At 30.3% G+C, this 14974-nt stretch overlaps 1 protein-coding gene across 1 annotated transcript in view; it reads right to left on the bottom strand.

The window, feature by feature from the left end:
* LOC136797346 (uncharacterized) overlaps positions 1–11004 on the bottom strand; it is a 67505-nt gene extending 56501 nt beyond the window's left edge. Inside the window, exons 1-2 of the mRNA XM_067053654.1 lie at positions 10759–11004; positions 4742–4948 (exon numbers count right to left, since the gene is read on the bottom strand). Of these exons, the coding sequence (XP_066909755.1) occupies positions 4742–4948; positions 10759–11004 (453 nt within the window). The remainder of the gene's footprint in view (positions 1–4741; positions 4949–10758) is intronic.
* Positions 11005–14974: the final 3970 nt, after the last annotated feature.

The raw sequence follows: 14974 nt of genomic DNA, 5'->3' as shown, positions 1-14974 counted from the left end.
GAGAGAGAGAGAGAGAGAGAGAGAGAGAGAGAGAGAGAGAGAGAGAGGTTCGGCTTTAACATAGATACATGGGGGACATACCATAAAGAACTTAAACGTGAACAACCTATATTCTTTTTAAGAATATAAAAACATAATTTGTTAAAATCATGACATGTAAGGTTTATCTTTTCACTGATAACGATTTCACTGATACTTCAATCAATTGCTACGAGTTTTGAAAATCAATAAAACTTGCAGTAACACCATTGTGGAAGGATTATCTACTTATTTACTTAAAAATAGTTAATCGCTTAAAAATCCTTTTTAAACCCTCATCATTATTCTCCTTCAAAGGTCTGGCACAACTTTGCACGACTGCTTATTATGTTTTTAAAGATCTGCAAAGGTCTTGAGATTTACTCTTCTATTCAAAACCTTGTCGTTATGAACAGGAAAACAGGTTCCAGCGATGGGATATGAATATAAATGCAAAATATCAACATGTTATTCTGTCATCATATCACCTTGTTATGATTCTTAATATCATAAGTATAAAACAAATTTTAGACCTTTACGGAAAGAAAAATATTGAATTTAGATCTTAATAAATGATTTATTCATTTAGTTATCAATTAAACCACAAAACACTTGAAGAGATTTAGTTCACATAGTTTCTAAATAACAACAGGCAAAATTATTCGTTGAAATATTTCATTGCTACCCAAAATAGCTTCCTTTCGTTTATTATTTCCGTCGGGTGAAGCACGACATGCCTCCCCCTAAGGTTACAATAAAATACAGCGTTCATAAGGGATGAGGTCCAGGACAGAGCACTTATACCGGAGAATGAGGTTTCCTATGCCGGGGATGTTTCACTGTATTTGCCTCGTTCTTTTATTTATTCAGAGGAACCCGGTTCCTACTTTTAGCTGACTCGGGTCTTGATAAACTGGGTCCCACGCAAAAAATAAAAACTCTCCAGGCTTCTTTATACGCCAAGAACATTCCATGCTCCTGCATATTCCTCTCCTATCTTCTTCAATATTAGAACAACGTTCTATAAAGTATAGGATTTTCTAGGATATTAATGTTATTCCAAATGAAAATATCTGATAAAGACATAGTATACTATTCTAAATAGTATACTATATTAAGTATAATGCTGTACTAATTTTTTTTCTCTTGCATACTTACCCTATGCAGGATGAGTTTATTTAAAACGTGTACATACTCCATGCGAAACCACATACTGTATGTATGTAAAATGGTATTAACATTAACATTGTTAACAATGTGTTATAGAACTATACTAAAAATATTAAAAGAAAAGATAACAGAAAAAAAAGTACAAATAAAGTATAAAATACAATAACTAGAATGGTGCAATTAGAACATGTGGTTAGAGAAGGCAAATAATTATAATGCAATAGATAACAAGAATTAAAAGTATATGGATAATAAAAATAAATAAATATAATTTAACTAGAACTAAACACAATTAATTGTTATTATATAAGAGGTACAATTGGAGTACATATGATGATCATATTTGGGCTAACTCTAAAAAAATTCAAATATATTTATATTCATGTAAATACGACAAAACATTCACAATAAGTTCGTCTTAGGTGTGCTATTATGCCTCAAAATTATGTTGAAGCATTTAGGAACTAGTAGTAACATGGTTCTATTTGGTCACAACTTTGAATAGTGAATATAACTTTAAAGATCTGCTTCTCAAAATCATGACTAATCAGTTTGAAACTTGTCAGACTAAGGTAACGAACTGTAGAAATGGATTTTCTATTCATCAAACTCTTCATACTCCCTCTTGTAGGAGTTGCTCAACTACAATAAAATACCATATAAGTTTAACCATAATTATTGTAATATTTAGGCAGTTAATGGACTTCTAATCGACAACTTATCATCTAATATATATAAATAAAAATGTGCGTCAGTATGTTTCAATTTTCAGCCGCAACTTGCAATTTGCGTGTGGTAATAACTAGGGCTTTCCGTTGTGCAATCTGGTGATTCCATTTTAAGCTATCAAATTAATGCGTTACAGATAATTTATATTTCTTAGTTTATTTTAATTATTTACCTTAGTTGTTTTCTTATTTTTCTGTTGATAAATTTATTTTTTAAATTTATCTGCCTATGTTTATGAGGTATTTAAGATCTTTATAAATTATTTTATCATAATTGTTATTAATTTTAATTTATATTTCTTTATTTTTATTATCATATTTTATTTATTTGTCTTTATTTCTTAAAATATTAATATACGATAACTTATTACTTGTCTCTATTGGGTGTGGCACTGTGAATTATATTATTTCAATTAATGAAAAAAAAATCATGTTCATATTTAGTTCTGTTAATGGAACTTCATACCCCTGGAAGCAATTTCACGAAATATTATGTTCACTGCGTGAACATAATTAGGTATTGTTAATTTATTTTTTTATTTAATTTATTAATTGATATTTACAACTATATTTACATTAAAATACAGTAATTAAATTTGATGAAAGATCAATGGAGTGATACTGGCATGTTAAGAACCTACCCATTGGCAGCACTCTAATAATCTTCTACACTAGGTACCGAGACCATCATCTTTTAGGCGTATCGGAGGATTGTCAGAAATAGAAGAGGAAGTAAGGTTAGAAATAATTAGGCTAAATATGGAATACTCTCTTTAAAATATACGAGACAAGAAATTATTATCAGATCTATTTTTTAATTGCCGATACTTACAAAATAAAAGTTCATTAATTTCATTTATTAAGTTATTTGTATTTTAGGGAATTGCTAAGATGAAAATCCTCGAATTATTACTATCTGAAATGTCTATTAATTTTATTATGCTTATGCAGCTATTGTTTGCAGCAATTAGATTTTGTAAGTTATTTATAACAACGAGGAGGAATTCATAAATAAATGTTATAATTTATAGTTGAAATCAACTTTTATATTTTAATAAATTATTCAGACGAACTTGATTTAACCAAGATTTAACGGTTAAAAAAATCATGGTACACAGTTAGTTTGGTTACATATTTCAAATATTTAATTTAAAATTAATTTAAAATTGAAAATATGAGAATTTAATGTAACGCATTTATTGAATGAGATATTTTCATAGCCTAAATAATATTACGTAACATTAATTTATAGCCAATAAACTTCTTTTTTTCTTCTTCTTTGTTCCATTATTAACGTGAGAGGTCTTTTCCAATCTAACTCCACTTGTCCCGGTCAGTGATCACATTTACAGCTAGTAGGATTTCGTCTCTTCTTCGTTCAATTCTCTGGATTGAATTCTCACCAAAAATATTTAGGGACTAAGTCAGCTTCAGTTCAGGGTAGTTAAATAAAAAAGTTAAACATTTTTTTTAAATATTTATAAACATAAAGAAATGGTGAAGAGTAGGTATTTAACTGAGTGTGTGTGTGTATATATATTGTATATATACATTCTGCCATTGTTATATATTGGCATATAGTATATAGTATATATTATATATATAGTATATTAAGGAGCCAAATAAAGCAATATATGAAGTGATCTCGTGTGTCTCATTACTAGTCCCTTTTATATCTATTTTTTAAAAGTCTTTTCTTTCGGCTGAAACCGGGAACGGAAATTTTTTTTTTACTCCTTTTTTTCTATCTTGAACAATTGTTCTTATTTCCATTTTTCGTTCACTCTTCTTCTTTTTTTTTTCTCGCTTCGGGCAAAGGTTTATGGTAAATAACAATATTTTGAGAGCAGCAGTTCTGACAGATCCAGAGAATCCTCCCGCAGCTACAATGGTGGAGTCACAACGGAATCAGGTACTTTGATACCGTGAAAGCTTTCACCACTACCGAGTACGACCTTGGCGGCAGCACATGCGAACACGTTAGAATGGATTAAAATTTGCACCGCTTCGTCTCAGGACTTGGGGAAGTCTGTCAGATTTGGACAAGTTCACCGTGGAGACGGGTGAGTTAAATCATTTTATAAAAGGATGAGATCGCCTGATGGTACGAATAGAGGATAAGATAGAGGAGAACCTGCTAGACAGGGAGGATGTGGAGGCATGAAATTCAGGCCGAAACATAGGCACTAATAAATACGTTTTTACTCGTTTATATTCTTCACTGTCCGCATCCCTCAACCTTACTTAAAGAAATGATATTCGACTATTATGTTGTACGAAACATCATTACTTAGCTTCTTCACTCTAAAGTTGAATAATTTTAACTAGAAAGTTTTCGTAATTTACTATTTTCAACAGTTCTTCGCACTTATAACGTAATAGAAACCGTAGAACCCGAACATGTTGAAGTAGAAGGGTAAGAACTCTCTGATATTCACGATTCAGAAGACTGGAGGTTTGAGTTATTTTTTGGCAGATCTATGAGATATATCGCACTAGTTTTTCTAAAGTGACATAAGTCTAAAATTTACATTTCTGGAAATGTGACACTCTTGCCTATGGAGGGGGAATAGCATTAAGACAGCAAGAGTGACACAAGTGCCCTCTGGCGAACAAGCTCTGAAGCTAGGTTGATACAGTTTTGATGATTCATAAAGATATATTTACCAATTTCTTTCATAGTCATGACTCAAAAACACCGATTTTTAAGTTGTGTCACTTTAGAAATACTAGTGCGATATGTTCCTTAACAGACATAAAGTAACCTGAAAACATGATTTTTTTTTTATAATGGGTTAATTAATAAATGAAAAACAAACACCAACCTGATCTACTTTCTCCGATGATGTGTATACGAAGATTGCCATAGCGCCAGCTAGACAGAGGCAGGATTGGAGCTTGAGGTAGAGGAGACAGCTGGGCCTGCGATAGTACCTTGCAGTAAGGAACAGAGCGCTGAGCAAGGACTGGACCAGAGAGCAGCAGCAGCCTACTTTCACCCGCAGGGAGCCTCGCCAAGTCGGCTCGGCCTTCTGTAACCGAGTTGGTATTTTAGTCTAGACAAAAATTTCAAGAACAACCAGGAAGTAATTACATAATCGCTTCAAACTGCTTGAAAAATACGGTGGTAAAAAGTTCACTACTTAGCTTAGGTTTGTCAAAAGAGGCCTCATATATTTTAAAATTTATAGTCAATGACTTTTAAAGTATTAGTAGTACATTAACTAGGTCAATTAGTAAAATTTAAACAATTAAAACAATTAATTAATTTTGAGATGTTGCAGGTAAGTGAATGGATCTAGAAATTATCTTACATTTTTTAAGGAATCCTACTTTTATAGGACCAGTTTAGTAAAATGCATTTAAGTATACACCTAGATTTTTTTTTATGTGTGTTTCTTTCACCCAAAAGTAAAAAAATCGATTAAAAGTTTTCTATTTTGGTTTTCGCTTGTATATTCTCATCAAATTTACGTTTATAGATAATCTATTTTTTTCAAAAGCTAACCCTAATTTTGTAAGAAAATAATTCTTAATCGCATTAAAAAAAAATTTCCAAGACATTTAAATATTTTTAGTAAGTTTATTTCTTTAAATTTATTGTTTCATTAATTTATTATTTTTTCTCTTAAAATTATAATTAGATGTTGAGAAAGTACCCTTGCTTGTTAAAATATCTTTATTTTAATGATTCATTAACAACGTTTTGGGGCTATCACTCTATACAAATAATACTTCATCATATGCATACAATTAAATTAATATACCACATTTTTATTTAAATTTAAACCATTACGTTAAATAAATATATCTTCAATTATCACATTTAACTGTTCCTGTTCATTCATGTTTAAGTTAAATTCTATGTTGTGTGAATATTTTTGAATATTATGTTTACAGTTTCTTTTGTTTTGAAAATAATTCATGATTCATAATTCTGGAAATGCAGTTTGTAAATTACACTTTCTTTATTATTGTCTTTTGTTATTCTTATTTGTTTTTGTTTTTTATATAATACGTGCATTAAAAAGTCTCTTTTTCTCATATGCTTCAAACATAATGAATTCCATTAATTTTATACTCGAAGTAATAATCAAATTAAAAAAAAGGGCTATTTTGAAATATCTAAATTTTTTTAGTAAGTTTTTTTTTTTAATTATTTTATTATTATGATTCTCATTTTTACATATAATATGTGCATTAAAAGAAATTCCACCCATTCCTGTTACCTACCCCCCTATATATCACATTCTCTAAACCCATGGAGCTTGGAAGAAAAAATAAATATACAAAATTACTTTTAATTTTAAAATCTTCGAATTCGGGTAATTTAATGTTTAGTAATACATATGTCTTTTTGTATCGTTATATAATTTATACATGTACTCATTTATAGGATAATTTTATATAAATCTGTTTTCAAAGAGGGGAGAATCAAATTAGTTTTTTTTAGATCAATTATTTACCGTGACGTTAACTGAATACTTTTCAAGGCTTCGACTACATTGGAAAAGTTATTAGGGATGCCTGAAATGAATTTTGTATCTCAGTTTAAACCTTCAGAAGTATATCAAACATAACATATTTTAGATCAAAATATGTTTGGTATGAACAAGAATAAAAAAAAAATCTTCAAGAAAAAAGCTTTAATAAAGCTTTAAGCTCCGTATATACTTTGATCGAGTTGTTATTGGGTTGTTAAATAAGTTCGTAGCGTTTTCCAATATTTCAATTTAATCCTCTCTGTGTTTATAAAATCATGTTTACTTGGTTAATAATTCTTACATATTCTAAAAAAAGATTAGTTAAGGTGCATCAGTTTTAACCGAGATTCCTTATCTTTATATGGTATTGTGCTTGCTCAAAATGGAAGAGAAAAAAAAAATCATTTTCGTAATTTAATGATTTTTTATCTCCGAAAAGGAAAATCCACTGAACAGACGATTAACAAAATTTGCAGTGTGTAAGGCGATGATGCCTTAGAAGAAAGCACCGTCCGTAAGTGATTTGCTCGGTTCAGAAACGAAAATTTTAATTTGCAAGACGAAAAGCGCTCGGGTCGTCCTTCAACTGTTGACCAAATTCAAGCATTGGACACAGAAAGCCCTCACTCTACGTCACAGGATATCGCAGAAACGCTAAACATATCTTATGCAAGCGTTAAGTTGAGGAAAAGTGTCTAGCTTTGGCTAATTGCAAATGCATAGTTTTCCATCACGATGACTCCCGTCCTCACCTGTCTTTGCAGATCCAGCAGAAATTATTGGAGTTTGGCTGAGATATAATCCCCCACCCTCCTTGTTCATTTACTTGCTCAGATTTTCATTTATTTCGGGCCATCAAATTTTTCTTAACGGGAAACACTTTAATTCCCTGGAGGACTGCAAAAAGCACCTGGAGGAGTTCATTCCGCTAAAATCTGAGAAGTTCTGGGAGGACGGAATCAAAAAATTACCTGAATGATGGCAACATGTAATAGATCAAAATTGGTCACATATAATTGATTAAAATTATTAACAATAATCTGAAGTTTTTATTGAAATCCCCAGTAAAGAAACCTGAGAACTTATTTTACAACCCAATACATCAGAACCAGCCAAATCCGTTTTTAAATTGTTGATTTTTTTATTAATTTAATCAACAGTTCTGGTTCTAGATTATCACAATTATAACGTCAATTACTAGTGACAGTTAAAAACAGTGATGTAACTGTTTTTCGAAAGGAATTATTTTTCTTCTAATAATCACCAGGATGAATATATTTTCCTCCATAGAATTGCTTTTTTTCTTACGATGCCACGGATAACATGAAGCTTTTAAGAGGATATACGTGCTCTTAGTAATTTGAATGCCCATTTAATGAGATTCAAAGAGAAGCACTTCAAACTTCTAGGCTGCTTTGTCTCCTCCCATTAATGAAGTAAGAAGTTTGATGTGAGGTTTCCTAGAATGAGCTTTATTATTTTAATTATGCCTGAATGTTAATAGGATTTTATTTTTATTTTTGCGTTCTCAATTTTACAGATGTTATTACTTTAAAAGGAATATGTAGTGTTTTATTATAAATAAACGGTTTTTCTTTTGAATTTTTTCCATAAAATTCCAAATAAAATTTTTTATTTAAACACGGAAAAAAAACATCTGTAAGTTTTATATTACTTTAGAAAATACAAATAAGAATGGGTAAAATTTTAATTCGAATTAAGAAAAAAAATTTTACCGCGCTACCGCTTTGAATGTTGATATGCGAAGAGAGACGTTCACTTCTCTAGGACCATGGTCAGGTTAGTAAATGGTGAAATCTCTGTTCGAAGGTTTTAAAACTTTGAATGTCTTATGTATTTTTAAAGAACACTTTTAAGCCAAAATCCGTCTATAATATAAACGAATGATAGTATGTAAATAATGGAAAAATATAAATATATTGCCAAAGCAACTGATAATAGATAATTATCAAATAACTTATCGAGCAAGTTTATGAATTATGTAAAACAAAGAAAAAAGTTATCCTTGTGATAGTATTTAGTAACAGAATAGGGAAAAAAAGGTTCGCTGTAGTGTGAACACCCAGGAATAATATACTTTTAGTATAATGGAAGCGTGGTGGTATCATGGTAAGGCGCGATGATTCTAACTCCAAGGAACTAGGTTCGAATCCGGCTGGCTAGAAAATTGTTTTCAGATGAACTGTAGCCTTATGTCAACCCTGTGGGTTCTGGAGCCCTTCTGAGGTCCACCCAGCCTCATAAATCGGGTAAACATCTGTCGATCTAGCGTGATTCTGACCAAATCACTTCCTTGCACAACCGCTGGTCTAGTAACAGTACTTCCTTACAAAGTACTCAGTCCTTTTTTTTTAATTTATTACATTTTCATTTAAAGTCTCGGAAACATAACCACTTGTACATTGCATGTATTCAGTCTGTTATTTATGTTTTGTAATTTGTCTATTTATATTTAATATTTTTATGTTGTTAATAATGTTCTTATGTATTTATGAGGATGGAGTAATGTGAATTTAAATTTTGTACTTATGATTTATTGTTGATAGACCGATTCATAAACTATAATCATTCTTCTATAACAAGAATATATAATATTTATTTCTGGTTATTCTTATTGATACTAAAATAAAAATTCAAAACATCGTAGAGCATTTTTTTTTTTTTTTTTTTTTTTTACAGAGAACTGTTCAATGATTTCTACAGATGGAACAATACAAATTTGAGTTCTCGCCTATATTTTGTTCAGGCAACAAACGGCTTGGATCAACATGGAATCCTAAGAGATTGACAAATATTTGCCGAGAGTTTGCAAACATAGGAGAAATGCACGGTCTCACGGTGTGTCTTTAGGGATCTCATTTCAAGTACATTATAGGAAAATACTACTGAGTGCCACGTCTTTCAACCTCTTGTGCTAATACCAAAGTTTTTAAATGCAGTTCGGTATTAAATTCTAGGAAAATTGTTTTTTAAAAAAATTGATAAATATGATTTTTTTTTTTACTTTATCTTCCAATTTTATTTTTTCTGAAATATCAAGTTTTTACAGAATAGTAATAGATAAAATAAAATTTTTGTATTTTTAGAAAGTTGCGCTGACATCATGTTGTCATTTAAATATAGCAGATTGTAATAACTGCTTGAAACTTAATGTTATTTTAAAACAGAATTACCGATTTTAGTTCCATATTGCTCTCTTCTGGTGGATTCTCTCCTATCTATTTCAATATATTATATTAGAGATTTAATTAATAATAAAAAACAAATTTTCAACGTGGACCAACCGGCAAGCCTTATTACATTGATTTTAATGAGCACAGAGCAAAAAATATTTTTGTATTTTAATCTGAATCCGATGTTTTTCCTTATTAACTTCAAACTAAATCTAACAACAGGATGTTTTGACTATATTTTATTACTTAACTACCTACTTATATATTAACATTATATATTAACATGGCATAATACCTATGCCATTCGTTATTCCATAATTTATAGTATAAATGCATGAGTGCAATTATATATATATATATACATTTTTTTCACAGTTTTTATTCAATATTTATGAAGAAATAAATATATTGAAACAATATTGCCATGGTAAAAGTGCTAAAGGGCAGACTAGATGGTAAAAATGGATAATCACATTGTATATGTCTAATGAACATATTAATCAATCTGGTATATCATAGAAATAAAAGTCGAGATATTAGTTGGTGAAATACTAATGCAATATAATGTATACTACTATATATTTTGCAAATTCAATCTCAAGTTTTTTTAATGCAGTCATCTCATTAATAAACTCTTTTAACTACAATAAACCTTGGTTATTTTCCTGAGGTAGGTATAAAATATTGAACACAGAATAAAAAAATGAGAGATAATTTCAAGATTTTTTCATGAATGATAATATAACTTCTGATGGAGTACGTGTCAGCGTTTTTGGGTTTACTTTACAAAAAGTATTTTTGATAAGAGTGTAAAAAAGCGCTAAACCAAAAGCAGAAATTTTAGGGTCTAATGTTTTGATACCCTCATGTGAGGTACTAATTAAAAAAAAATCCATTTCTTGTAACTGAGTTTCTAGGCATAGACCTAAATGAACCGTACTGAAAGTAATAAACACTTCATGATAACCTTCATAACACACTAACATAGGTCCCGTAGATGCCAAAATTAAGTTCTTGTTATTAATTCAATATTTATGTTATTTAGTTTACTTTTATATTTAAAATTAAAGATTGGTTTATATAGAAGGCATAGGAATGTTAAAATGTGCCATAAGAAATAATTGAAAAAAAATATATATGTGATGAAGTCCATGACATTGTTACCCTTAGTAGATGAGAGCTCGAGCTGAGTGGGGCGAACATGCCCAGACCTTGGCACAGACAGCCAGAGGCCGTGCGGTTGCAAGCAGCCAGGTCCCAGGTCTGTCCGCTGGAAGTGGTTCCGCAGAGGTCGCCCGTTGACAGGCCGCAGCTGAGCAACAGACCCGGCGTCGCAGCAACAGTTACCACAGGACCTGACACCTCAAACTCGACATCTCTACCGTCCCTGCAAGGTGAAGAGATAATCATTAGTTATAATTATAGGCCTATAAGGTTTATTCCATGACATGTGACAGTCCGAAAACTGGGGGACGCACTCGCATTCTGATAGTTCTGGTACTAATAATCAAGCTAATGGACATTTTTTTCGACCAGTACACACGTAAATTTTAACAGTCCCTGAGCTTTGACACTCCAAGAGCCCTAGGGAAAAGAAAAAGGAAGTTATTCCTCGCCAATTTTAGATTATTCTTATATTTATGACTCTGCCACCCGCAATGCAAGGAAAAAAACATTAGTGGTTATTTCAAAACGTTACAAAAAATTAATTTTTCATTTGGAGCTCTTAATCTTTAATGTCTACATCATTAAACAACGTAATAGAAAATCATTAAAAGAAAAGTAAATTTGATAAAATATGAGCTACAAGTAAAAGCCCTATACTTTCAATAGTTTCAGAGATACGGTTTTTCAAAAAGCAGTTTCCAAAAGACGAATAATCAATATTTTGTAAATTTATTTCGGCAAATATTATATATATACTACTACTCTCCCTTGGAACGACGTTCAGATGTTTATTAGTTCTCAATTGAGGAGCAGTAAAATGAGTGGGAGTTAAAAAAGTGGAGTGTTTCACTTCAAAATAGAATAATAAAACAAATAATTAAATGAAGTGAATAAAAGAATTATGACAGCCCAACAATTTGAAAATCTTAGGCTTATTAGAACTATTGTCAAGGGATACTAAGATACAATTATATAAAACCTTAGGCCATTCTTAAAATTTATGGGACAGAGACAAATGTTCGAGTGTAACCTATTTAAAACAATTTATAGTCCTGTTTTTACACCAATATCAGTCCATGTAAACTACAAACAAACGTCGAACTATACTCCTTACTCGGAGATGGAAAAGTGGTACAATTTATCAAGGCACACTGCTCAGAATAACTGGGCCATATAATAAGGATGCCACAGAATGCCAAGAAAATTAAGGTGTAATACTGTAGCTAATTAAAGAAGAGTGGAACGACCACGAAGACGTTGGCTAAAAACTTCGAGGAAAGCCTAAAACTTTTAGGAGTCACAAAATGGAGAAAAAAGGGCAATGGATAAAGACCAGTGGATCAATAGTCGTAAAAAAAAATTAGAAAATAATGATTTATTATTTTTCGAAAAGAAAACAATGTTTTGTATCTCAGGAATTATTGCACGCATTATTATATTATTATTACACGCATAGTTGCTTATTCACACCCAAATTGAATGTACTATAAGGCGTTTATATCATTTATCTTTATAATAATATAAATATAAAAATATTGTAATCTGAAAAACTGTATTTGGAGAATTGTATAACGTAAAGCAACGATTTCCAAATTTTATTGCGGCACCCTTATCTATATAAAAAATGTCGGCATAATTATCCCTCAAGTGATTGAGTATGTTGTAAAAGAAAAACAAATATTCAAATGCTAGAATGCACTACATATTTTAATTTTTTTACTTCTCTAATATTTTTAGAAAGTGGTATTCGCTTGCGACACCCACTTTGGGAACCACTGACATAAATAGAGCTCTATAAGAGCTCATATTTTAAAAAAAATTATTCTACTTTAAATAATGTGCAATTAAGCTTTTCGGTGATTGAGATAGTTCTAAGACTAAAGAAATCCGAATAAAAAGTTAGAGAAAATTTTAGGTTTTCCTCGAATAAAATAAACTTTATGGGGTCCTGTATCTTAACTAAAGTCATACAGAAATTCAACTAGCCTAATTATAAAACTGTAATTAGGAATTCTGGGAAATGATTAAAAACATAAACTGACTACTTTGAGTTTCTATAATAATTAATTTAGCGGTTTGTTACTTTGTCAAAGAGAAACAAATAACTTTTCCTAGAGTTGAGGATAACATGTCTCCTTACGAGCTCCGTTGAAATAACACGTCAAATCAATAAATCTACTGAATAATGTCTCCTTCCCTCTGCGCCCATTAAGCGACGCATGAATATTTGCAAACATTGGAACAAATCTTAGTGATCCACTATGGAAAAAGAGTATGTATAGTCGCCAATCTAAGAGGAAATATTTTCTTTAAAAAAAAAAAATGTAGATAAAGAAAATCAAACATTACACCGATAAGTAATATAATTAAAGAAGAATTACAAATAAAAATACGGGAGTTGAGTTGTTTTATATTAATTTATGATTCCAATGCATTGAAAGTGTACTACATAGTATGCGAAAACCAAAAGGATTATGGAGGTTTTGTAAGACAGCATCAGATAACACAACAGAATCAATTTATTTTTTATTGTTAAATATGAAAAATATATAAATATAATCATGCTATACTAAACGTAAACTAAAAAAAAAACCTTAATTTTACTGAAGTAATATTTAATTATTATAACCAAGTAATATGATTAATTAGTAATATACAAGGATTCTAGCTATTATTCAAACTAAAAAAGATAAAACATACAGATTTAATTCTAATACGATTTAAAATTTGATAAATCAAAAATAAATCAGACGACATTCCCTTGTTAATTTAAAAAAATAAATAAATGAATCATTTTAATTTAATATATCTACATAAGTAATTGATATATCATAAATGTCGTAGCATTAGATTTTAATTAATAAAAGAAACAGTGGGCCTAGGAATGTCAAGTGTAACGGACAGCAAGTCGGGAAGTGAAATAGGGTCCAGGCAAATTCCACGAGCAAACAAAATTGCCTGTCAAACTTTCCCTATACAACCTGGATCCGGAAGTTTTAATTTTCAACAAAACACAAACAGGTCGTGGGCTACTTTTCAGGTATGATTAATATTTCTTTGCAGAAGCTCAGTTTAGCCGATAGAGCTTCATAATCATGAAAACAGATTGTTGCAACAATGTATGCTTTGTACTGAACTAAATATTAGCAAATAATAATTTTTTATTTATTATGTTCTTTGGCAAACTTCATTCTGGCTCATTATTTTCCACATTGGACCTCGAATTTAGAGAAAATTAAATTTTGAAAACCTACTCATCTAATATCCATGAAACATGGATGATCAGTAATTTTTTTAAATTTGTTTCTGGTACTCCACTGTATCCCAGGATGATCCTCGAAACCAGATATTACTTTTCACTACTTATTTTTAAATATTAGATCAGAGATTTCACACACCCATATCCTGACAATACAGGATGAAAGGGGAATAATATAAAGTAACTGATTGTACCGATTATACTATATATATATAATAATTTTTTTTTAAATATGAAATAAATAATTTATACTCTAGTTTATTTTAAATGACTCTATACAACAGAATATAACAACTTTTAAATCGTACATACCGAGCAAATAAATCATACCTCATTCTTCTACTTACAATCCCACTCCAATTCACTCCAGCAATCCACACTGTCCTTCCAGTGGCCCAATGGGATTGATTGAAGGTTAAAAAGACAATGACCTCTGGGATTACTGTGCCATTGTCTTCTTAGTTCTTTGTTTTTTGCTGATAATCTAATAGTTCAATCATTTAAAAAAACTGTTTTTATGACTTCGAACAAGTATGCGATGTATCGGCACCGAATAAGTAGTGATCCCTTTCTAATCAAGTGGTTTTTTTGTACTTTGTATTTTTTTTTTTATTTTAGTCTATATTATGGGAATTTAATAATATGATGTAAAATGTAAAAATATAAATACGAAAAACCATCCGTACAAGTGTTATGAGCTGAATATCTCCAATTTAAATTGAAGTGGGCCATTGCCACTATAATTTAATTCAATAATTTATTTAATGAATTATTAAAGATATCGATTTTTTTAATTGAACCGTTGTCCTTTGATCCACAGTCCTATAATAATCAGCTGTTGACCTGACAATTTTATTTTTTACTGATCATTACAATTTATTTTTTCTTCAGGTTGACAGTGTAAGTGATTGGAGTTAAATTACATAACTCAAGATAAATGAAATAGAATTTGAA

The sequence above is a fragment of the Halyomorpha halys genome, unplaced genomic scaffold (assembly GCF_000696795.3).
Source record: "Halyomorpha halys isolate HHAL.00 unplaced genomic scaffold, Hhal_1.1 Scaffold400.1, whole genome shotgun sequence".
Classification (NCBI taxonomy): domain Eukaryota; kingdom Metazoa; phylum Arthropoda; class Insecta; order Hemiptera; family Pentatomidae; genus Halyomorpha; species Halyomorpha halys.
The sequence above is the reverse complement of the archived record's forward strand: the minus strand, read 5'-3'. Positions and strand labels throughout refer to the sequence as shown.